At 32.4% G+C, this 25,261-nt stretch overlaps 1 protein-coding gene across 8 annotated transcripts; it reads left to right on the top strand.

Annotated features, from left to right (window-relative positions):
• The first annotated feature begins 604 nt into the window (after positions 1 to 604).
• Positions 605 to 23,315, top strand: LOC114185194 (alpha,alpha-trehalose-phosphate synthase [UDP-forming] 1). Of its 8 annotated transcripts, none has more exons than XM_028072774.1 (19): positions 612 to 820; positions 11,853 to 12,007; positions 12,495 to 12,942; positions 13,151 to 13,248; positions 13,367 to 13,755; positions 14,452 to 14,566; positions 14,739 to 14,840; positions 15,253 to 15,403; positions 16,395 to 16,483; positions 17,807 to 17,855; positions 18,804 to 18,904; positions 19,368 to 19,555; positions 20,133 to 20,250; positions 21,593 to 21,760; positions 21,830 to 21,952; positions 22,034 to 22,121; positions 22,204 to 22,334; positions 22,422 to 22,520; positions 22,742 to 23,315. In XM_028072774.1, exons 3-19 carry the CDS (start codon positions 12,537 to 12,539, stop codon positions 23,141 to 23,143), a joined length of 2,817 nt encoding a protein of 938 aa, XP_027928575.1. In that variant the 5' UTR covers positions 612 to 820; positions 11,853 to 12,007; positions 12,495 to 12,536; the 3' UTR covers positions 23,144 to 23,315. The 8 variants fall into 8 exon arrangements, with proteins under 8 accessions (XP_027928574.1, XP_027928579.1, XP_027928575.1 ...); XM_028072780.1 differs by lacking the exon at positions 11,853 to 12,007 and having other exon boundaries at positions 614 to 820; positions 12,495 to 12,582; positions 12,790 to 12,942; XM_028072779.1 differs by lacking the exon at positions 11,853 to 12,007 and having other exon boundaries at positions 614 to 820; positions 12,495 to 12,582; positions 12,784 to 12,942.
• The last annotated feature ends 1,946 nt before the right edge of the window (positions 23,316 to 25,261 follow it).

Here is a 25,261-nt window from a genome sequence, read left to right as displayed (position 1 = left end):
TCTTAATTGATTTTAGACACTAAAATCAAACACGTAATGATTTTACATTAAAAAATCAATTATAATCAATTTTACATTTTCAGAATCAAACGCACATGTAATGACTTTAGAAAATTCGCATCACCGTTATATCAAAAACAATTTCTAACACACGTTATTATATGCATTAAAAACAGAAGAAAAAAAATATTGTATTACTTACAAAAATAATTTTTTAACAGTTAAATTTTGATTTTTCCCTATAATATGTGGTGATATATTTTAAATAGTTTTTTTTATTTTCTATATTTTAAAATTATTTAAAAAATACCTAGGACTAGAAAATTATCAAAATTTAGTTATAAAAATATTACTTTTCCCGTTAATTATCACACCTACACTTTTTATCATGATTTTCTTTATCTTTCTTGATAACTATTTAATTTTTGAACTCACTGTAACAGTGGATTTGTGTTAAATATAAACTTGATTAAGAAAAAGGAAATTTAAACTTTTAAAATAATAATAAAAAGAAGAACAAAATTCCCTCCAATTGATTGGGTAGGTGAAAGCAGGGTTACTCTACTCTACTCCGCCCCCCACACCTCTCTGCCCCGCCAAAAGGAATGCATTTGTGACGAATGACGATTCCATGTCTGCAAAATGCGCACTTTCTCTCTCTCCTTCTCCTTTTTTATATAAATCCTTCCGTTTACCTCTTCCCTTTTCAGAAGAAACCTCAATTCTCTCTTCTATTTCTCTCTCCGCAAATTGCTTAACCTCTTCAACGAAGAAGAAGAACAAGAAGCATTTGTACTTGCTAGAACTTCGCGTCATTCAGGTCAGATTTATCTCACTCTCTCTCTCTCTCTACATGAAGCTTTCTCTGTGATATGATTTCCAGGTGTTTGAATCGGATAGTTGATCCGACGAGCGCCTGAGACTGTTGCGTTTCTTAATTTTCGCGTTCTAGTTTCTTTATGACGATCTTGCTCTGCTATACTCTCTGTGACTTGAACGAATTCAGAACAAGATTTTGTTTCTGTTTCGCTAACGAGAAAATTTGAAAACAAAAATGGGAAAACGAAAACGACTTCGTTTCGTTTGCCGTATCTCTGTTTTTTGCATGCGTTTTTTAGTTTGATTTTATTAGTGGAATGAAATGCAATTTTCATTCGTGCCGAATTTTGTGCGAGAAAATTGTAAGTTTGTTGTTTAGGTCATTCGTGCCGAATTTTTTGTGAACTAAGTAATCCGTTATCCCGTGCATTAGAATCACTTCATAGTTAGCATGACATATTCCAATGCAAAAGTAAACTCTTCGGTTGGTGGCATCGTTGACGCGTTATTTAAGCCTTTGTGAAGTGAAGGATGAAAAATCCAGAACTAGTTATGGTCAAATTGCGTGGAATTGTTTATAGGAGCTTCTCCCGGTAGATATTTTGGTAGAGATATAGGAACAAGAGTACCAGAGGTGACATCATGTTAGCGACTTTGTGGTCCCCTACGGTGTTTGTTAGTTTGTTTCTTTGGACTCGGAGCGTCTCCGAGAAAAATCGCCCACTTGGTTCTTGAAATGCCCTTTGCGACCTTGTAGTTTACGATGTGAAGCTTCTTTCTAGAGTGTTTTGGCTTTCCTTTGTGTGTGTGGGTAGAGGACGGAATGGGAACTTAAAAGAGAAAAGAAACATCGTATTATGATACTATAATGCGGAAAAGAAGCGGTAGAAATGAATCGGGGCCATGGCTTCTGAGGATAGGCCTTTAAGTTAAAGATGACTCTTGTTTCTCTGTAGATCAAGCAGCACATGTGACTCACTCAGGCACCCATGTGGTAGCGTTTGTGGATGCCAGGAATGATGGACCCTGCAAAAGTTCAGGTTTCTACCGTTTTCTAATAAGATAGATTAGTTAGAAATACTTTTCTCTCAAGGTTCAACACCCGCCTTCATGGTCAAATTATATGTGTGCACAATGCATAATCTGCACATCTATTGTTCGTGGTAATGGAAGTGCTGTTTTTTTTTTTATATAGAAAATACTTATTATTAGTAGCTTGTCCGTGTTTCGGTAGAAGTTTTGAACATGTTTTAGAGAGTTTCAATAGATGTTTCTTGGATTACAAGATAAAAGATGACCAAGGAAAAGATTGTTGGTTGCCAGTAAAACTTTTTTTACATCTTACCTGGGCTTAACTCCACTTAGTAACTTCAGCTTCACTTAACTAGAATGAGAATTCAACTTGGGTGATTACGGCTAGTATGAGACTAGTCCTGCACAAAACACCCAATCAGGAAGGCTATGTTATGCCTGCGGCTTCGCATCTTAGGAGAGCAAGCTATCGTTCGAGGGAAAGTTATGCGTATAAATAGCCATCTTTATTCAATTGCAATGACCTATGTGTTTGCTACTGGGAAGTGTTTTGATTCCTCAAGGTCTATAGATTTTAGTTCCTCCCCTTCAGATTGTACGTACGTAGAGACTAACTTTCCCGTTTTTTCTTTTGCCTTTCACTGGTCTCAGTTTCGTACTTTTCTTTCTTTTCCTTACCCTCCGTACCAAAAAGGCTGTTCCGTTTCATTTCATACACACACTTTGATAGGGCATTGTGGTGAACCACACTATTGGAGAGAATAAAAATCTTGAGAGTCAATTATCCAATGGATCTTTTAGACCAGTACTGAGAGCAGATACACAAGCAAGTTGACTGCCACTGCCTCAGAAAAAAAAAGTATAAACTGATGAATTAATATAGTATCTCTTGGTTCAGGAGCTGCGGTGTAAGGTATTGCCTGTCCACTCATGAAAAGGACATGAGCTGGGTGTAACGATTAACAGTATATATACGAAATTTTATACAATTAAATTAACTGTATTAATACCTTTATTCTCTTTCATTTTTCAATTTTTGCCGTCCACTTCAACTTTTTGTTGTTGAATTTATTCTCATTATTTTTCTCGATCCTGTTATTACTGAGTATTTAATAAAAAGCATATCTTAGCACTTAATTAACCAACGTAAAATTACATAATTAAAATAGTAAAAACATCAAATTTATTAAAAATAAAGTATGAAATTTGTTAAATAGAAAAATTAGGGGGATAACAAATGAGGATATGCTACAACTAGCTAGGAAGAGAAAAATATATTATATTACTTTATCATGTATGCGGGTATATTTAATCACTCTCTAAATACCAAATACCAGGAACAATATTTTTTTAGATTTTTTGTTTTTTATCAAAGTAGTTGTCCTTGTAATTTTTCTAAACTATTTTTCAACAATGTTTTTATATATAACTAAGAACAATTAATATAAAACCATTTACATTGAAAAAGAAATATATAAGATTTGTTGATTCGTTTTTTAATTTTATTAATAAGTTTATAACAACATTAAATGATCGATGTTTTGGAAAGAAGGAAGGGAGTACATAATCTTTTTCGTAATTGGTTCGATTTAGTATGCTCCAATAGGGGTAAACATTTTTCGCTGCTGGAATCGAACTCGAGTATGAGGTAAACTCTCTTGTTGTCCTTAGTAGTCTTCACGGTTATTGGGTCCCACATTAACTTCAATTTTTTGTCTAAATTTTTGTTAATTATTTGTTTATTTTTAATATTTAAAATAACATTTTTCTCGTTGTTCTTAGTTTTAATATTAAGTACAATTTCTTTTAACACAAAAGAAGATAAAAATGGACAAATTAAAAATAGTTTTTCTCTTTCTAGCAAATAAGAAAAGAATATTTGAACTTTCATTGTCGGCAGCATATTCAAATTTTAATAATAATAATAATAATAATTTTTTATTATTAGTAATAATATTTACCTATATATATATATATATATATATATATATATATATGTAAAGAATTCTTCTTTTTAGTCTAAATTTGCTTTTTAATTTTATCCTTTAAAAATATTTAAATAAAAATAATTATTTTAGTAATATTATCTTTTTATGCCATATGTTTAAATTTAACAATTTTTTTGGTTGATTTTTATTTTAAACTTACCTATTTTTTAATTGAAAAATTATTTACAACATAAATAAAAGTTACTATAATAAAATTATAAAAGTTGTTTATATTTAATTTTATAATAATAATAATAATAATATTTTTTACTATATAAAAAGAGATTAATCTATAAAGCAGATTAATTTTTTATATACAGATTGAATAAGTGCTAAAATTTTGAAACTTTCAACTTATTTTTTCCTAACTCAATTTTCTCTCTCTCATTGATAGTTTCAAATTCTTTTGATATTAAATTTAAATAACTTAAACAATATCTTAAATTTAACTAAAGTCATGCATTAAATAAATAAATTATATAAATAAACATGTATTGAAAATATATTAATATAAAAATAACAAGTTTTTTAACAACAATTAAAGTTTAATTTGATAAACTAAAATAGTATGATGAAAATGCATGATACATATAATAAAATTGGTTTTTGAAAAATGTGTGAATTTCTGTTTTGTTTTCGTAAGCATATTGAACTATTTGAGGATCGCATATACTCATGAATATTCGGATATTCAATGTTAGTCTATATCATAATAAAATAGAAGGGAAATAAAAGATAATTTGAAAAGTAACTTGATGTATTGAATGCGAGTTAAATTGTTAATTGATGAGTTATTGTAATCTTGTATTCAATCTTTTTTTATCTCATTTTCATTAATTTGTTTTTTATTCTCTCTCCACCCCCTCTCCTCAAAATGAGGAGGGACTCAATTATCTTACTTATTTATTTGACAAAATGAATTTGATAATTTAACATAGATCCGTTTGCTCCCTCATCATATATACTCACCGTTTTGTTTTGCTATGTCTCTTTTCTCTCTCAATTACATCACTTATCCTTCTCTAATATGATTTTTTCTTTCTGCCGCCTCGGTCCTCCCTTTTTTCATATCAATCTACCTCAAAATACAATAGATCTCTATCAAAGTAGGTTATCGATAAAGGAAGTAATTGTCTAAAACATTCCTATGTCTTGCTACTTCGTTTTCCTGTTATCGCGCGGTACTATCTGTCGAATCTACATTCCTCTTCTCTCTTTTTCTTGAGGTGTCTACTAGCCAGAGAATATTTTTCTTTTCAAAAAATAGAAAGGAAGAACTTTCTTTTTCTTGGTCATCATATAGTGCAACTTTCTGCATTCCACTATTGTGCTTAAAACTGTCATTTTACTTCAGATGCTACGACTAATTATTCTCAGTATTTCTTAAGGAAGTCAAGCCAACTTTTCCTGAGGATGCTATTGCATCCCTTTTCAGCTCATTCTTTCTCATTTTATCTTAATACCTGAAATTCTCTTTAGAAATCCGCGGTAAAGAACCGTGGCTGGGTTATTATCCAAAATATTAAGGAATATAAGGTTAAGTGATCAAGTTGGAAAAGAAAAATGAGGAGAGTTCAACTCGTTTCATTAACATTTAGAGATACTTGGTTTTGAGAGTTTAGAAGAGAGGGATATAAAATTTGTTTTTCCATTAACACCATGGATAAATAAAAATCCAAAATATTAATGGGATTAGAACGGTTTTTCCATTATGAAATGTCCTTTCCATGATAAAAGTGCACTTCTGTTAAGCTTGTTGAAGTGCTTTATACGGCTCTTACCAAAAATGGAAATGCTTAAACGGCTCGTTCGTTTCATTGTTTAAGAAAGATATCCCCTATAGTTTGGGTCTTGTCACACCCCTTCTATAATTGGGATACATATAGACATGTTAGTAGATATGTTTTTGTTATTTTGTTTGAAAGTGGGACATGCTACAGTTGCTAGAGGGAATTCATTCAAGGGTACTGATATTTTATTCAAGTATATAAACTGGTCAGAAATCTATTCAAGATTCTATGTTTTACGCATTCCGAGTCGAATATTGGAAAAATCTAATTGTGATTTGAAGTTGAGGGAAAAGTGTGTAAACAGGAAAAATATAAAAGAAGTCTTTGTTTGGATTGAATAATGAGAGTAAAATAGGAAAAGAAAAAGAATGAGAAGTTAAATTAATTGGATTAAGGAAAAATGACGGGCCAATGAAAGATAAATATTGGGAGGGGATTTGAAAGTTTTAATTTTGTACTCTATTTTCTTTATCAACTCATATTTTCTCTTCAATCCAAATAAATTCTTTTAGGAGAATACACCTTTTTTAGAAATTATCATAGGATAAAATATTTAAGAAATTTCATTAATATTTAAATTTCAAATAAGTTTTTTTGTTTTCAAAATTAGTTTTTGTGTTCTTGTAATAAAAGAACTTAAAAAATTGCAAACTAACATAGAGAATAACTAGGATAGCATTATCTAAATCTTAAAAGTTAGAGATTATTGAGATCACTAAGTAACATACTTGAAATCTAATCTAAGTCTATAACTAGACTCAAACAAACCTTTCTCCTCTATGAAAAAACCATGTATTCAATTTACATTTGAATTAAAGCAAACTCTTAAACCATGATCAAGTTTTAATGACTTGGTTATTACATGTGCAATTTGTTTGTGGGCATGAAAGTGGATTAATTTTACACTTTCGTCCCTTGTGAGCTTAAGAAGAAATAATATGACATCTATATTGTTAGAATATAATTAGTTGTTACATGGAAATCAACTGTTACATAATTCTGAAAATTAGTATGATTGGTGTCTAATTATTAGGTGTCTTTATTGTAATTTTTCTATTCAATAGTATAAATACATATTGTGTGGTCTGCATTAGACACAAATACATCCAGAACATATACAATTCTATATATATATTTGTTATGACCATGAAGAACAAGATTCATTGAGAGCTTAATAGCTCAACAATTGTATAGTAGAAAATAGTTGTGCCTTTACTAAGACCATGACTAAAATATATTAAAATTCTACCTGTCCAAATAGCTTGGCAAACACAAGAAGTGACAACTACAAAATCAACTTCAGTGGTAAACAAAGTGACTATTAGTTGTTTCTTAGAAGACTAATAAACAATAGAAAGACATAGCCTAAAGTACTCTTTCCATTATCCAAATCTCTAGCATAATCAGTGTTTATAACCAACCAGCTCCTCAGCTTCCTTTTTCTAGAACATCCAAAATCTGAGTCTCTTATATCTCTATACTTTCTTGGCAGCCTGGAGATGCTTTTTTTTGGACGCTCATATATATGCTTGAAAGACTAATAACAAACTTGATATTAGAGCGAGTAGTTGTTAAGTACATCAAAATGCCAATTAGCTGCTTGTATTGAGTGTTGTCCACTATAATTCCATTCTCATCCCTCATGAGTTTGCATCCTGTAACAATTGGATTATGGACTCGATTGTACTTATTCATATCAAACCTTTCTAACACTTCTTAGATATTTCTTTTGAAAGATAAAAGTACCTTCGTAACTTTGCAAAGTATCTCATTTGTTCAAGATTTTGCATATCAAACTCATGCATCATGGAATATTTAAATTCTTCATTGCCAGTAAAAATAAGATCGTCAACATAGTGACATTGTCAAGATTTTACCTCCATCTCCTACTTAGACAAACAAGGTATGCTCGTAAGGACATCGTTTAAATGTGTTTTTTTGTGCAGTGTTTTTAGTTTAATAGTGGCATCATGAACTAGGTTAAAGGGCTTGATCTTACCAAAACTAGTAGAGAAAATATGACAAGTGAGAATGGATTTGTGCAACTAGCGATTCCAAAATTTGATGGTATTATGATCATCGGTGTATGTTCATGGAAATTTTCTTGCAATCAAAAGAATATTGGAGTCTCGTAGAATATGGGATACCTGCACAGCAGAAGGAGCTAAAGTTAGTGAAGCACAAAGGAAAGTCACTGATGATGCAAAGTTAAAAGATGTGAAGGCAAATAATTATCCTTTTCAGGTCATCGATAGATCAATTTCGGAAACCATTTTAAATAAAGATATGGCTGAAAGCATCTCAGATTCTTTGAAACAAAAGTGTCAAGGGTCAACAAAAGTGTAGCGAGCACAATAGCAAGCATTCCAGGCACTCCAGAAGGAGTTTGAGATGCTCATCATGAAAGAGGGAGAATATGTCGATGAATAGTTTTCAAACACTCTTACCATCATCAACAAGCTACAAGTCAATAAGGCAAAGATGTATTGGGCAAACTTAAATGTTAGTAACTGCATTTAATAGCGTTGGTAGAAGTGTCTTAGAAAAATGCAGAAATCAGGAGTGCATCTAGTAATTACTATAGCATGCACTAGAGTTCATTAATTATAATTTATGATTTAGGTAGTGGTTGTATTGAATACGTATAGCTGAAGGACCATATCTTAAGACCTATAAATTAATCATGTACTGCTCATTGTAAAATATAATAAGTTATAATATATAAGAGTGTTTATCCAGAGACTTGTTTATCAACAAGATGTATGATATTGAAGTCATTGAGAAGACATTGAGATCCACGATACCCAAGTTCAATTACATGGTGTGGTCTATTGATGAATAAAAAGATTTGGATGCACTTACTATTGATGAGTTACAAAACAGTCTTGTAGTTCATGAATAGTGGATGAAAAAGAGTAAGCTTTGAAGGTTACCTTTGGTGAATCTTCAAGAAGTTTTGATAAATCTACCATTGAGTGTTACTATTGTCATAAACTTGGACACTTTTAATATGAATGCCCTGTAAAGGAATCAAATTCAGCAAGTTATGTTGTGGGTGATAAAGAATTATTGTTGATGGCATGTGAAGGATGAAGAAGTTATCATGGAAGAATTGTAATTTTCAGACTCTGGATGTATCAATCACGTGTTGCAATCAAGATTCTTTTTTGCTGATCTTGATGACAGCTTAAAAAAAATGTGACATTGGGAGACAATTTAAGCTTGGTGATGAGAAAGGGCCGTGTTATTGTACAGGAGAAAATATGAAGTTTGTTTAGACTTGTAAAGCTTAGATGGTCAGATGTGGAGTGTCAAAGTCGGACTAGATCTCTCGTAAGAGTTTCGAAACAACATTTGAACAAAAGATTAAAACATGTTTTCTTCTTTAAATTATAGGACTAATTCGATTGCACTACACTTTTCACCTCCCATCAACCAACTATACCCATAATGTCCCAGGAATTACTAGCAACTAGTATGTGTTAACATTAGCCCCATATTGGATTGTTGAGATTACGATCTCACTAGGTATGATATTTCAGGCCATACTGTCGATGTCTTCTGTACGGAGCCATAAAATTTGTGGTACCTACCTACCTGCACTGCATGTTTGACAAATCTATGGTTTATTGGAATTCCCTTGTCATCGTGTATTGCTTTTACGGGTGGCCATTCCTTTTAAAAGTTGGATCTCTCGTATCTGCCTGCAACAATTTAATATTGCGAACTCCCATTGCCTTCACTTGGCAGAGAAAACTTTAGAAAACGCTGCAAATCTTCGTTAATAATTACTACTCTTGTCGTTTTTCCTTGGACCAACATGCAATTTGTTTATTATCGTAGTTTTCATACTCCTTATCTTTCTAAATTTCTAATTTTATTTCTTCTTGTTTACTGTAGACAGTTCTAGTATTTACGATATAAGACAAGGCTGCATTCAATATTAGAAACTAGATGGGCATGCATTTCTAATAGAATATAAAAAAAAAATTTATATTTTCAATAGAATATTTTAGTATTCTAATCTACTTACACGATATTTACATAAAATAATCTTAATTTAATTTCAGTTTCGTACAATTTTAATACAGATCACTAAATATCACTAGTTACCTAACCAAATTAAAAATTAATAAAAAAGAAACTCGCACCTCTTCCCTCTTCATCCTTTCCTTCTCCACAGCCCTCTCACCCTTACACCCGTGACCCTACTCAATCTTGTGAACCAGTCATCAATCTCCTATCCCTTCCAAACGGTTCCAGAATCTCCGCTGTGCTGCCATCAGTGATGACTCTGGTTCTCGTTACTCAGTTAGTGGCTGCTAGGAATTCAAAATAAATTTAAAAAAACATACAATGAATAAAAATGACTAAAATATATTAATAGAAGTATCTATAGATATTATCTAATTTAAGATTTTAAGATAAAAATGATGTCCTTCTCTCATTATTTTCACGAGTCATTTGTACCGAGTTTCTCATTGTCTTGTCTCGAAAAAACCTCAGTTGACGTGGACGATTCCACTTTCTCCTCTGAGCCTTCAAAGGCGCGTCTAAGTGAAAAGCCATCTCAGGGAAGCAATACAATGAAGTTCCAACCCGGTTCACATCATCAACCTTTTGGGCACTGAACAAGAAGTCGACTTTCCCATCCTCAGTTTTACTCATATATATACCTCTTTGGACAAAAACAAAAAAAGGTCCAAGGGAGAGTCCTACCACACTTCATCTCAAATTATGGTTGCCAATTGTACTTCAACCATTGCATGGCCCTCTATGTCCAATGGAAGCTGAAGTAAAATGTAGTCATACACCTCTGATGACACTTTTTGTGGTGTTTGCAATGCTTGCTTGATTTTAGAAATGGAACATGATATTTGAACATTATTATATTTTTATACTTCAATTTTAATGCCTCTAAATATTATTATTTTAAAATCATTTTATATATTTTATTAGTTAAAAAAAATAATAGAAAAGAAATAAATGTCAAATGATATTTTTTTAAATATAAAGAATTACTTACTAAATTATTTATTAAAATATTATTTACAGATAATAAAACATTACTAGTTATTTACAGATTATAAAAAATGAGGTATGTCCATAAATATATTTTTATCTAATTTGATATAATTACCATTAATTTTTTTATCACAAATATGACAATAAATTTAAGACTCTGAATTTTAAATAAAACTTAAATTATTTTTTATGTTAAAAGTAATTTAAGAAAGTCTTATAAGAATTTTATATTAAAGAAAGAATAGATACAAAATACTACGAATATTTACAAATTTCAAATTAAATCTCTATGTTATAACCATACATGCCTGACAAAATTCAGTTGAAAGCTAAATCAATATCAACCATCGTATTTGGAATATTAGTTGGAGATAAAAATCTACTTTGACGGATATCAAGTACCATTGGTGAATTTTATTATTATTTTGGTTTTATTATTAATGGCGTAACATTTTTAATTTATAATATTTTGTTAAAATAATATTAAAACACTTATTCTTTGCTGGTTTCTTTACTCCAAAAGATTTCGGCATAGTGAGGAAAGGACTTGCAGTATTTTTTCTGTTTAATATATAAAAATACCCTTATCGGAAACATACAGTTTACATTTTTGATAAATTATTTTTAAAGTGTAAATTTCTAAAGAAACAAAAGTGTTATTTCTGACGATGTTATTTTTCAATATGTAAACGGGATGTTAAAATTATACTTTCCTGTTATATATCTTTTAGAAACTAAAAATTTTTTTGGTGAACCCTCCGTGACTTTGAGAGTTGGGAGCATGGGTTGGTTCTGGAACGATTTTCACCCTGATTAACTTATCCAATTTTTGTGTAAATATTTTCATTCTTTGCTTACAAACTCATTTCATAAAATTATTGTTTAAGATAAATTCTATGTAGTTGTAATATCATATTAAAACTCAATATTACAAAATAATTTATAAATAAAATTTACGTTATTTATATACTTTGAATTTATGTACGTAATATTGGGATATACAGTATACGGGTCAATTTATATACCATTCGGAGTAAAATATTTTCTTTCTGTTTTCAACACAATCTTGGGTGTCACCTGCATGGCAGTGAGGCTATATGTGCCTTAAAAAGCTAACACGAGGATTCTACCGCTTTCTCTCTTTTCTTTTTGTTGTTTTCTCCCCTCTCTGTTAATTCTTTACCATTTGATTCTGCAGATTGCCCACTCCCTACGTAGCCACATTATCTGACTTAAACCCTTTGGCCCTAACCCAGCTGGAAAATTGACTCATTAAGCCAGACGTCTTTGTTTGCTTTCAGCGTCCGCTGATTTCCGAGGCGTCTCCTGAGCTGGCCTTTTGAACTCGTTTCTGTAATTTTCACTATTCTATTACTTCATTAAGTTCTCTCATCAGATGGACAGCTCTTACTTCTTGAGTATTTCCAATATTGCATCCGTGCAATATATTTGTCATTTTTATATTAAAAAAACTACCCGGTATTTCGACTGCCTCCTCTGTTTCCATTGCTCTGCTTTGTTTGTATCTTATTTCCATGAATGTATCAAGCGCAGAGAGATGCGGGTATTCCATTTGCATAAATAAGCTAACCAATGTGAAATTTCCAACTTAAATGCCCACCCTGTTCATCCCTTCTTGCTGCCTTCTGTAATTTCGTGAATACTGTTTTCTTCTTATGGCCTATATTTCGTTTTACTTTTCATTGTTAGAAAATTTTCATTTGGCACTGGAACAACTGTTGTATTTAGATGTTTAATTTCTTTCACTTCTGTTATAATCTATTCTGTTAGAGGCTGAATTGGGGATGTTTCGTAATTTTTGTTTGTAAACGAAATGCAGGGTAGGAAGTTTTACTACTTAATATACTGATATTCAACGTCAATGGTTGGATTCCACAGTGACCATAAGGCCGGGAACAAGTTCAATGGTAATTCTAATATTATTCCGGATCGTGTTGAACGTCTTATGAGACGAAGAGAGCTTTTTAAAAGCAGCAAGGCATCTCTTTTGAATGAGGCTCCTGATAGTAATAATAATAATAATAATGTGATTACTGAATATTTTGAGCATGACCCGCGCTTAAGGGAAGATAATAACTCTGCTGCTTCCTATGAACGATTACTGGAAGGAGTAGCGGCGGCAGTACGGGGCGAGAGGGAAGATGGGAGACCTTTCAAACAAAGGCTTTTGGTGGTGGCCAATAGGCTGCCAGTCTCGGCAATTAGGAAAGGCGAGGATTCGTGGTCTTTGGAGATAAGTGCTGGTGGCCTGGTGAGCGCACTCTTAGGTATGTGGAATGTTTGTTCCTTTTCTTTACCCTTTTAGTTTGTTATATTTCAAGGTATACTGTATCTGCTCTGAAATTTCCATATGATTTTTAAACTATAATTGGATTTAGAAAGTGGTTTCCAAAGTATGCAATTCTTATATTTTTGCGCTGAACTTGGTCCACTAATTTACAACGAATAGTCTAACACCTCAAGTTCTTTACAAAGGTGTGAAGGCTTTGGAGGCAAGGTGGATAGGTTGGGCTGGAGTTAATGTGCCAGATGAGATTGGACAAAAGGCACTTACTAAAGCTTTGGCTGAAAAGGTACTGCAGTTTATCCATTATGATGTTTGGAACTTTTGGCATTTACATTTGTGCTTTTCATCAGTAATTTCCAATATTTTAAGTTTAATCTTTCTCTTACTTGTTACCTGTGGTGCAGAGGTGTATCCCAGTATTTCTTGATGAAGAGATTGTTCATCAATATTATAATGGCTATTGCAACAATATTCTATGGCCCCTTTTTCATTACCTTGGACTTCCACAAGAAGACCGCCTTGCTACCACACGTAGTTTCCAGTCTCAATTTGAAGCATACCAGAAGGCAAATCAAATGTTTGCCGATGTTGTAAACAAGCACTATGAAGAGGGTGATGTTGTTTGGTGCCATGATTACCATCTTATGTTTCTTCCACAATGCTTAAAGAATTATAACCCTAAAATGAAAGTTGGCTGGTTTCTTCATACCCCATTTCCATCTTCTGAGATTCACAGGACATTGCCTTCTCGTTCAGAGCTTCTGCATGCTGTTCTTGCAGCCGATTTGGTTGGGTAAATTGCAGTTTTATCTTCATAATAGTTAATAATGTATTTGTCAATAAGTATGAAATGTTTACCTGTACTGAATTCACGCTTAGGACAAGATAAATCACTCGTTATGCATCTGGGGTAGCTGTCAACCATCCGACTTGAGCATTTACTTTGGGGACCAAACTGCATTTGATTGAAAATCAAGTTTTTCTGAACATGCTTTGGCTACGACCACGTTACATTTTGTGAACATGAAAAAATCCAAACCCATAACTATGCTTCATGAAATTATTATGAACAATTTATAAAATATTACAGTAAAACAGAATTTCATTTAAGCTAACATTTTAAGATCTGACCTTGTCTCCAGTCAATTTCAATAAAATTGAAACAGGAGCTTCCAAGAGCCATGGTGATACATACAGCATTGTTTCATTATTAGTTTCCTTTGACTAATCAACAGGTGTAAATAATAATTGCAGTCAAAATAATAATGTGTGTGTGTTTTGGTGATAATGTTCAAACAAATGTGGTGAAATTACAGTATATTGCCTTCATAGCTCCATAGGTTCTAATATTTGCAGTTTAGTTTGACATTCTTTCTTCAAGCATTAAACTTTGTGATTCTTTTTATTGATCATTTTCTAGTTTATTCATTTTCATTTTATTAAGTTGCAACTGCTTTTGACGTGGATAAGTTTAATTTTTGTTGATTAGTTTTCACACCTACGACTATGCACGACATTTTGTCAGTGCATGTACCCGCATACTTGGACTTGAGGGAACGCCTGAAGGTGTTGAGAATCAAGGGAAGCTGACTCGAGTAGCAGCAGTATGTTTTCCCAAAATTCGTCCTTATGTACATTTAAAATTGTGTAATAAAAGTTATACTACAAACTTTCATAAAACACTTTGATTGAAACTATTTTTCTTTAGCCTTAACCAATTCCATGCTAAACTTGAAAATTTGATTTATTTAATTTTGTTTTACCATTGTATGTCAGTTTCCAATAGGTATCGACTCAGAACGATTCATACGTGCACTTGACCTTCCTCAGGTGAAAGGTCACATTAAAGAATTACAAGAGAGATTTAAAGGGAGAAAGGTGCATCTCTTACTTTGTAGTAACTGCATTTCTTAGTCACATTGTATTCTAAATGTTGATCCTATTAATTGAGGATGACTCTGATTTGTAATTTTTTTTTTCTATTATAGATTACTGATTATATAGAGTAATCAAAGTGTAGGACAAATTAAATACTATGAAATTATAGATATGGAGTTCCGCTATGCTTTGTACAGGAGTTAATTTTTTTTCCTTTGAAATAAATAGATAAAAAAGAAACACAAAAAGACACCTAGGGGGTTAGCTACTACGGGCCAATGGCCATATAGAACCATCCTCCTTATAATTAATTCTTGTAGCAAAATGGGAAATGCGGAATGACCTTAGTACCAAGTGCTTAACTTGGTTCCTTATCATTTGACTATTACTAATCCGTTTCATGGCTTGACAGGTTATGTTAGGTGTTGATCGTCTTGATATGATCAAAGGAATCCCTCAAAAAATTCTGGCATTTGAAAAATTTTTGGAAGAGAATCCTGATTGGCGTGATAAAGTTGTTCTGCTTCAAATTGCCGTTCCAACAAGGACAGATGTTCCTGAGTGTATGACATTTAAATATTTCATTTATATATATGTGTGTGTGTGTGTGCGTGTTGAAGAATTGGATGATCAAAAGGACAATCTAGTGCTGTTCCTTCGTAGTTTATATTATGTTCTGATATTTATTTGAGGAAACAAGTCCTTTTATACAAATGGAGAAAAGAAAAGTAAGAAGAAACAAACCGTTTGAGTTTTCTTGTATTGTACAATAGTATATATGCTTAGTGACTTCCATATTGTATTTTCACATTCATGTTTAAATAATTTTATTAACGAGAAATTGTTGAATGAAAAGTGGGCACACAAAATAATTATGCCTTTTTATTTACTCTACATTCTATGTATTTTGTGATTTTAGCTGTGTGATTGGCCAAGTTCTGTTAGGCTGTAATGCTCGTGTTAACTATTTATTAGGTAGCTATACTTTATGATGTGATAGTTTTATATGAGGTGTGGCAGACCTGCAGGAAGTAGTTAAGGAATTACTTTGTTGCTTCAAGAGTTTTGAAGGAGAAAAATTTGTTGTTACGGGAAACCTATGTAGTTTAGTTATTGTTCTTCCAACATAGTCTATAAACTGATGATTCTAGTAAAAAAAACAATTTGTGTTGTCAATTCTCGTCCAACATTTGGGGTGTTTAGTTGTACAATTTTCTCCCCTTGTTTTGATAGCATGTGTTAAACACTTGCTCTCTTTAAGGCTTGAGCAATTTGGTGGTGGAAAGGATCAAACTCTTGACCACTTGGTCATAAAGGTCATGTACCATGCTAAAGATTAAGGCTCCTAAAAGCTTAAGCTATTAGGTAGAGCTTTAAACTGGTTTTGTATTCCTTATAGTTTGGTATAGTTTTGCTCTAGGAATATGCTTAGCTGGTGAATGCACCAACTTTACAAAACTATTAAGCAGTTTCGGTGGAAGACTAAGAAAGTTTTATATATCTTCAGCAACCATCATTTGACCATAATTTTTTTTATATCTTGCATATGAACAGATCAAAAGCTTACAAGCCAGGTCCATGAAATTGTTGGTCGCATTAATGGCAGATTCGGAACACTTGCTACTGTTCCCATACATCACTTGGTGCGTTTTTAATACAATGATCATATGATGGTTCACTAAAAACATGCTGATACAATGTCCAATACAATGCAAGATTCATTTTTTCTGTGAATGTTATATCTTGTTAGATTTTCTATTTGGACATATAAACTGTAACAAACAAACCTTCATTGAATTCACATAAATTGGAAAGCTGAAAATGAGTAAAAATGAATTTCAAGTTGGTCTGAAGATCTTAGCTATATGTCAAATCCTCTGTTGATTAGTGCATAATTCAATTTATCAATTTTACCTTTATTCTCTCGGTCTTGTATGTGTGTATCTGTTGTTTTGTACCAGACACCCAGCATAGGTGTTTCTTTCAATGTTATTTTGAACTATCACGGTAACGGGCAAACATGTTTTAGTTAAAGTATTTTACTTTGCTTCATTTGTTCTTATTATAACTGGGCAACCTACGGTTGCAATAATTTCTTTGCACATTAGAAGAATGATATCTTTTCAGATTTGGATGTGGTATATATGTACTTAAAACAAATGTGGTGCTTAATTTTCAAGGGCAACACGGGAAATTAATCCAAGTGGGTTGATAATCAGCTGTAGACAACAGGACTGATTGCAAAGTTGTCCTTTTCTCTCTATTGAATAAAAAATTGACTTCAATTAAATTGTTGGACTTTACACAATTGATGTATTAAAGTAACAAGGACCAAGGATAGAGGTTTAATTCACAGTAAAGGTTGTAAACTTGTTCAAGCTTGTGTCTTGTATTTAAAAGTGCCAAATTTAAAGCTTAGGCATGATTTGTTCGAGTATGAAGTTTTAGTTTCCCTTGTTTGGTTTGTTTTTACTTTTTGATTATTTTTTAAGTTTATTTGTTCTATATTTAGCTGACAATTTTATGCCAGTCTATAAGATAAGAGAGCAAAAGACTGAGTGAATATTTAGATTTAGAAAAGTAGTAGATAGTAATAAATAAGATTACAATTCACTAAATAGAAATATAATTTACCAAGTAATACAATACATAACTTGTCTAAAATTACAGGTTTTGAAGTTGAATATGTAGATAGGGAGAAAACTTTGAATGGTAAGCTTGAATTTACATTTTTTGTTAAGCAAACAAGTTTGATTTATCATTTAACAAGTCAAACTCAAGTCCTGGAAACTCAATTAATTTACACCCACATTCATAGCTATGTACCTTTATTGTTCGATAAGTCATGACATCAGATGTAAATAAAATTTGACATTTTTTACGCCTATTCTGATGATCAATACATCCCATATTAATTATTATTCACATTAAAATGCTACAGCTTAATGAATTTGCTATGCTTGCAGGATTGCTCTCTTGATTTTCATAAACTGTGTGCTTTGTACGCTGTTACGGGTACACTTTATCTGCTTTAAGATTTATTTTCTTCTTTGCCAAAGTCCATTGAATAACTTCTAATGTCAAGTCAATTTGCCTTTAATCAATTGTCAGCATGTTTTACTACGATAGCTTCATACATTTGTAAATTCATACTTGTTTATCTGAAATATAATGTGATTGTTTCAGTTTGAACATCATAATTATTGTCATGTATTAGACATCACCTTTCCTCTAAATCTCTTCATTGCAAATGTTATTTAAATGTATAAAGTGTTAGAAACTGCTTAAGAATGTGTTAGTATATAAGGAGATAGGAGAAATTTATTATGATTGTTAGAAAATTAATGATTTATTTAGTTGGGCAGAGCGGTTAGTTTGATATAAATAGCGGAAGAAGATAGGAGAGATTGTTATTGTAAAGGTTTTCCCCTTTCGAACATCTGAAATTCCCAACAGTGTGAAATGAAGTTAGGCTTAAAATATTACATTTTGGGACAACATATATTGGGAAAAGATGGAAGTACGCCACCAAATAGGTCTAGAGCACTGGCCTATTTATTATATGTTAGATGTCCCACATCGATTAGAGATGAGGCAATTTCATAGTATATAAGTGAGGTGCAAACCTACCTTACAAGCCAATTTTGTGGGTTTTGAGTTAGGCTTAAAACCCACTTCTAATGTGGTATCAGAGCCATTATTTAAAAAAAAAAAGCCCACCCATTAATTTCTAGTCCTACGACTAGAGATAAGGCAATTTCATAGTATATAAGTGAGGTGTAAACCTCACCTTACAAGCCGATTTTGTGGGATTGAGTTAGGCTTAAAACCCACTTCTAATATTATACATTTACCTAAATTCTTAGTTGTCTTGAAGGATTAAGGGTTATTTGCTAATGATATTCACTTTTTTATTTAAATTTTCTGCTAATACTGTGTACATATTCCCTGTCTCTTGCCCAGATGTAGCACTTGTCACCTCTTTAAGGGATGGGATGAATCTTGTAAGTTACGAATTTGTGGCCTGCCAAGATAAAAAGAAAGGGGTTCTCATTCTCAGCGAAGTAACTACTAGAACTTTATCGTGTATTTGTGATTTCTTTTAATTTATCAATGTGTGCTCTATGTTAGTGTTCAATAATTATGAAATATAGTCTATGGCTTTAGGTAATTGTACCTGTTAGAAAATGAGGCGTAGTAAGTTAAATCCTTAGCAATTGAGCAACTCACCTCCCTTATAAACCTATCAGTATTTTAAAAATCTGGTCTTAAATTCGTACTAGTGGTCTCGGCTCTTATCTTAAACTTTTACAATTTAAAGTAATTTGGACAAATTAGATACAAAGTTTCATCGCTTATTCCTGTAGATTATAGGTCTCTATTTATAGAGGGCTCACAATGCCTCTGATTTATGGTTTGTTAAACGTAGCTTTTGCATATCTTTCTTTCTTTCTCTTAACTTGATATCTATGTTCAGCTAGATGTTAAAGTATCCTCTTGATCTAACATTTGGTATTCTCTATGTAGTTTGCGGGTGCTGCACAGTCACTTGGCGCTGGGGCAATTCTGGTCAACCCTTGGAACATCACAGAAGTTGCTGCTGCAATTGACAAGGCTCTGAATATGAAATCCGAAGAACGAGAGAAGAGACATAAGCATAACTTTAAACATGTAACAACCCACACTGCTCAGGAATGGGCAGAAACTTTTGTGAGGTATGCATGTGCATAGAGTATTCACGATATCTAATCTTATAAATCATAACTTTGTGATTTACAATGAGGGTGGTGCAGAGCACAATTAACCTAAATAAAGAAAGATTATCAAATAGTATAACCATACAAAAGATAAGGAAGGCTGTACAAACTAATGGATTTGATAATCTTCCTTTATTTTGGTTGATTGTGCTCTGCCTCTTTCTTTAGTCTGCTCTTCTGTCTCTTAAATATCCTGTACTGTTTTTCTTAAAGAAATAAATAAAACATGATTTTATTTTCTTGATTTTCTTAATTAATTATAATCTTCCTTTATTTTGGTTCATTGTGCTCTGCCTCTTTTTCTTTACTCTGCACTACTGTTTCTTAAATATCCTGTACAGTTTTTCTTAAAGAAATAAATAAAACATAGATTTTATTTTCTTGATTTTCTTAATTAATTATACTTACCACAAATATGATGGTTATTTACTAGTGATGCTGTAATTTTAGGAGTAGGAGAAAGATGTACAGATACCTGATTGTTTAGAACTAGATTCCCAGTACCGCAGTAATCCTTATCTTTTGAATTTTGCAGTGAACTAAATGATACTATTGATGAGGCACAACTAAGGACAAAACAAGTTCCACCACGGCTCCCGATGGAGACTGCAGTTGAACGTTATTTGCAGTCAAATAATCGGTTGATTATTTTGGTAGGCTGTCTTATCATGAATCTTATGACTTCTTTGAAAACTGACCTTTAAGGTCCCTGACAAACCTTTATGTTTTGTCCAAGTTCTAATGTTCCCTTTTAGCTACTTTAGAAAGACAAAAAACACTAGGTAGTTTTATAGATGATGGTTCAGATTTGGTGAAAATGAATCAGACTTAGTTCATAGATGAAAACAAGGAAGACTTAGTTCATAGAGGAAAATGAATCAGATTTGGTTATAGTGTTTACTGGAATGAGTCATCTGTTGGAAAGGGGAAAAACTACAAGTAATTACTCATTTTCTCACGAAATCAACAACCTGTATGTTCTTTTTCAGTCTTTTGAACCAAAGCAAACTCTAAGTATGGGATAAGATGAATAAATATTAAAAATAACTCCATTGTAAAATGTGGACGTATTTAGCTTGAAGATAACAAAATTTATTAGACATCGAACATTTTATCTCTTTAGGAAAGTCTAATGGGGAATTTTTCTAGAACCTGGAAGAATTTATGGCACATTGTTATTATCTGAAAAATCATAATAGACTTGGCATGATGTCGTTGTTTGTGGAATGATGAACAAAATTCCTAAACCCTAATTAGGGAAGATAGTCGTTGTAGTATTTCAACTAAATAACTTGTGAACGAATACATCATTCTTAGATGTAAAAGTAGTCAAAGAATCAAGGGAAGTCAAGAAATTGTTAGGATAGAGCGCTTACTACTAGATCAAAAACTATAGCCGTTAGTTAGGACGTGTTGAGAATAAAGAAAATAGGGATTGAGATTAATCTCCCTTGTGTATAAATCACACATAGGGTAATCTATTTATAATAGAGAGAAGTACAAGTAAAAAGAGTAACTGAAAATAAAAAGATTAAATAGAAGATGTTGTTTGATATTGTGGTTATCAATATCTAACAATATCTTAATAATATAAAACAATATCTAACTGGACGCAACTCTCTTTACTTAAGGGTGTAACAGCCCAAGCGCCACGATTCGATTGTGACCCGGTCTACTTGGCCTCTGCCACAGGACAATTGATGTCACCTGCAACAGAAATGATGTCATTTTAACGGTATTTATCCAGACCTGGTTAACCGTGGGAACTATGTTTTCAAGATATCAAATGTATGTTAAGTGTGTGCATTTATGTGGATACTATGAATCTAATTCTAAAGTTGCGTTTCCTGTATTGTGTGAAGCCCCTGAATAAAACTTCTCCATTCAAATACTCGCATATATTTTGTTAATTTCAGTGCTTCACTAATATTAAACCATGAACACTTTGTCATAATTTTTAACACTTTCCCTTCACATTGGTGATACGCACTGCAGGGTTTCAATGGAACTCTAACTGTACCAGTTGAGAGAAAAGGTGATCAGTATCAAGAAACGGAACTCACAGTGCATCCAGAACTGAAACAACCCTTGGCAGAACTTTGCAGTGACCCAAAGACCACAGTTGTTGTGCTTAGTGGAAGTGGTAGACCAGTTCTAGATCAAGTAATTCTTGGTACATTACTTTCTTCTTTATGAACTACTAGATCCAATTCTAACTCATCGCTATTACAGAACTTCAAAGAGTATGACATCTGGCTAGCAGCGGAGAATGGGATGTTTTTAAACCCTTCTAAGGGAGAATGGATGACAACAATGCCAGAGCAACTAAATATGGAATGGGTTGACAGCGTGAAGGTGCTTATTTGAAGTTTCAATGATTTTGATTGTCTTTCTCCTTCACAATATTGACTTACATTGATGATCCCTTGGTTGCAGCATGTTTTTGACTACTTCACAGATAGAACACCTCGATCACATTTTGAAGAAAGGGAAGCTTCACTTGTATGGAGTTACAGACATTCAGGTGCTTGAATTCTGTTTTGGTAAACCTCTTTTGTATTTTTCCTGCTGTATTTCAAATTATTCATCCCATCACCTTGATATAGATGTTGAGTTTGGAAGACTACAAGCAAGGGACATGTTGCAGCATCTCTGGACAGGGCCAATTTCTAATGCTTCAGTTGAAGTTGTTCAAGGGAGCCGGTCTGTTGAGGTGCGAGCTGCTAATGTTACAAAGGTAATGTCTTAATTTATTTTTCTCAGTTCTTTTTCATCTGAAAATGTTTAGAATTAATATATATACACTTATCTTTCATTTAATCAGGGAGCAGCCATTGACCGTATTCTAGGGGAGATAGTCCATAGTAAATCCATGACAACACCAATTGATTACGTTTTGTGTATAGGACATTTTCTAACAAAGGTGAGTTAAATTTTAATTTGATCTCTGAGAATTACTTTTGTTATATGTTGTTTTTCTCTGTAGGGAGAAATTGTGTTTGTTTTAATGCCCTGTTGAGCGTGCATCATGTGACAATTTTAGTCTGGTCATATCATATCCTTGAACTTTTTACCTGATTAAGCCTTAATAATGCCTTCTACCGTAGCATTTTAGGCTAGTGAATCTAACGTTATCTGATGCAGCAGGATGAAGATATATATGCGTTTTTTGAGCCAGAGTTACCTTCTATTGGTGTGGGTCTTCCACGAAGTAAGGTAACAGAAGGAGTTAAGTTTCCTGCGGAGAGGATATCATCGTTGAAGATTCCAGCTAGTAAAAATGGAGCAGCAAAATCATCCCAAAATAAGGGACAACGTGTTGTGCCAAATTCTGAGAGGAAAACAAATAATCATGTGTGCCGTGCGCCACGTCGTCCAGCTCCTGAAAAGATATCTTGGAATGTCCTTGACCTGAAGAAGGAGAATTACTTTTCTTGTGCTGTTGGAAGAACACAAACCAATGCTCGGTATACGCTTGGATCACCCGATGAAGTTGTTTCATTTCTGAACGAACTAGTCAACGCATCTCCGTACTCTTATGTCTAGAGTTAACAATTACATACTTCCCATATCAATCCCATTTCCTTCAACTGCTAATATTTCAAGAGAAAGTTGGCCTTTTTGTCTCAATATTAATTCTTCATGATTCATCGGGTTTCATTTAGTCGAATTTGCTTTTCATTTTCACCCCTCCTAATAATATGCTAAGTTTGCCTTCCATTCTTTTTACACTTTATTTTTGTCTACGGTCATAATTTGTTAAATTTACAGTCCAATCTTTCTAGATTTTGCAGTAAACAAATACCCAGAAATGTATTTCCCCTGCTTTAGGAGTTGTGGATTCACATTCAAACAGAAACTTAAGTAAAAACTTAAAACAATCGAAATATGCTTTTTCATTTATATCAAAAATTACCTTTGAATGGTAATTAAATTAATTATGGTATTGTTAGAGCGAGACAAATTCAGTTGAAACTTGAGTGAAGTATAAAGTATAAATCATTAAATTGAGGTGTAAAAGACACTAGGCATCTCTAGGAAATAGTAAAATTTGGGACATGAATCGAGGATGACTACCTCAATATATATTCGAAAATATCCAACTACCTGGAGGAAAATTAATTTGAGACGAATTTAAAGCTTACTTCAAATTATACTCAAAGAAAATCTAATTGTCTTTAGGAAAATCGTTTTGAGGAATTAAATGTAAATATTGAGGAAGCAGTCATTGAGAGGATGTAATTAAAAAGATGACAACGTTTCTCAGGGATTTATGATAAATATTCATGACAATTCTCAATTTTTAGGTGTGACATGTTAACCGTCATCTTTTACATCTTAAACAGGATGTAGTAAGCAACATTTTGGATACCTTGAATATATTTGTAAAACATTCTTTTCTATAAAAGCATTCTAACAAAATGATTATCAATAGAATTATTTGTCATGTATCTTGTCAACTTTCTATGCCTTCCCTTTTATTTGAGGTTCTTCATTTCTCCTTTTAAAGAGTTTAAACTTTCGTACCAAGTCACATCAATCAAATTGTATTTTTTGGATTGTTATATTTTTAACTAAAAAGAGTTGTGCCCTAATTATAATCTATAGCTTTTAGTACAATGATAAATATTCAATGAAACAATTGATAATAGTGCCAATGTCACAAGTTTGATTTCCAAATGAGCAATCGATAAGTGGGAATTGAGCCTATCTTTTTAAACTCTTTGTCCAAATCCAGAGTAGATTTATGACTATTGACATCCAAAACTCATTAGAAATATGGGGTCTCAATGGCCCAAAAGTAGCAATGAAAGATTTGGATGGAGTAGAGGTAGAAGCCATAGATGAATTTGAAGAATATGAGAGTCATTAAAGAATTTTTGAGAGAGTCAAAACAGAAAGCTAACCAAAGCATATAAAGGTTAAGTGAATGTAAAAGTATTTTTACACCATGGTGCCTCTTATATACCTTCTCATATATAACAAGTGAAATAGTTTAAGAATATTTTGATTTCAAAATATTTTTAAATTTTCAAAAATGGAGAACATAATATTCATTATTTGTTTTTATTTTAAAGTAAACATTATAAGCATCAGATATCAATAGTTGTAAGCGAATCATTTAACCAAACAAACAGATGATTTTTAAATAGAAAGCTCTAGGTCTTGTAAATTCATTCATGAACTTATTAGAGTTATGTTGTAGAAAGGCTTTCACATACTCTTTTTGTGAATCAAATTATGCTAAAGCTCCCCTTAGTGGTTTCCTCTAGCCTCCTTCCTTAAGTGTTGGACAAACCTCACTTGAGAGTGTTGGCACAAGCAAGCTTGGAGCAAAGATTTGATAAAGCCAAGTGCATGAAGGTCATATGTGGTTGATGAAGATTGATGAAGATCCACTTGAAGATCATGTTTCAAATGTATTAAATCTATAATTGATGTATTAGATGTAATGATTACTTGTTATATCATGTTGGTAGGCTATATGACATAGGTTAGACGTCTTATTAGTCTTAGTGTGTCCTTTTTAGTCTTTTAAAAAGGGTTTTAATAAGTTAAAAGGCTTGATGTATATAGTTTCTGGTATGAATGTATTCAATAAGTTGAATTATTTTTCAATCGACTGATTTCACTTAAGTCAAGTGAAATCAACTGATTGTACGA

Source organism: Vigna unguiculata, chromosome 5 (genome assembly GCF_004118075.2).
Source record: "Vigna unguiculata cultivar IT97K-499-35 chromosome 5, ASM411807v1, whole genome shotgun sequence".
Lineage (NCBI taxonomy): Eukaryota > Viridiplantae > Streptophyta > Magnoliopsida > Fabales > Fabaceae > Vigna > Vigna unguiculata.
Note: the sequence above shows the minus strand (reverse complement) of the source record. Positions and strands in the feature narration are given on the sequence as shown.